The 304-nt window shown below is 69.1% G+C and overlaps 1 protein-coding gene across 6 annotated transcripts in view; it reads right to left on the minus strand.

The window, feature by feature from the left end:
- Positions 1-304, minus strand: part of SON (SON DNA binding protein) — a 39,168-nt gene that overhangs the window by 38,307 nt on the left and 557 nt on the right. Inside the window, exon 1 of one of the 6 annotated variants that reach the window (XM_010580387.1) lies at positions 145-296. The exons of the other annotated variants lie outside the window; for them this stretch is intronic. Within the exon in view, the coding sequence (XP_010578689.1) occupies positions 145-233 (89 nt within the window). The 5' untranslated portion in view covers positions 234-296. Of the gene's footprint in view, positions 1-144; positions 297-304 lie in introns of those variants that run through there. 6 annotated transcript variants of the gene reach the window in all.

A 304-nucleotide genomic window follows, 5' to 3' on the forward strand; every position in this document is an offset into this window, starting at 1 on the left:
CCTCAGTCCCGGGGGCGGGGGGGGGGACGGACCGCGCACTTCCCTTCCTCCAACACACCCCTCCTCGCCCCGCGCTAGGCCCCGGCGCCAGCGCGGACGCGGCTGCGTCGCCGCCTCCCCCGCCGCCCCGAACAGGCTCGTTACCCGCCGTGCTGCTGCTGCTGTTCTTCCTGGATCTCCCGGAATTTGCTAACCACAAAGGACCGAAAGATCTGCTCGATATTAGTCGCCATGACAGCCCTACCGCACCGCCTCCCCCCCCCCGCTTTCCTTCCTGCCGAGACGCGAGGCCCCCAATATCCCA

Source organism: Haliaeetus leucocephalus, unplaced genomic scaffold (genome assembly GCF_000737465.1).
Source record: "Haliaeetus leucocephalus isolate CR32 unplaced genomic scaffold, Haliaeetus_leucocephalus-4.0 Scaffold702, whole genome shotgun sequence".
NCBI lineage: Eukaryota > Metazoa > Chordata > Aves > Accipitriformes > Accipitridae > Haliaeetus > Haliaeetus leucocephalus.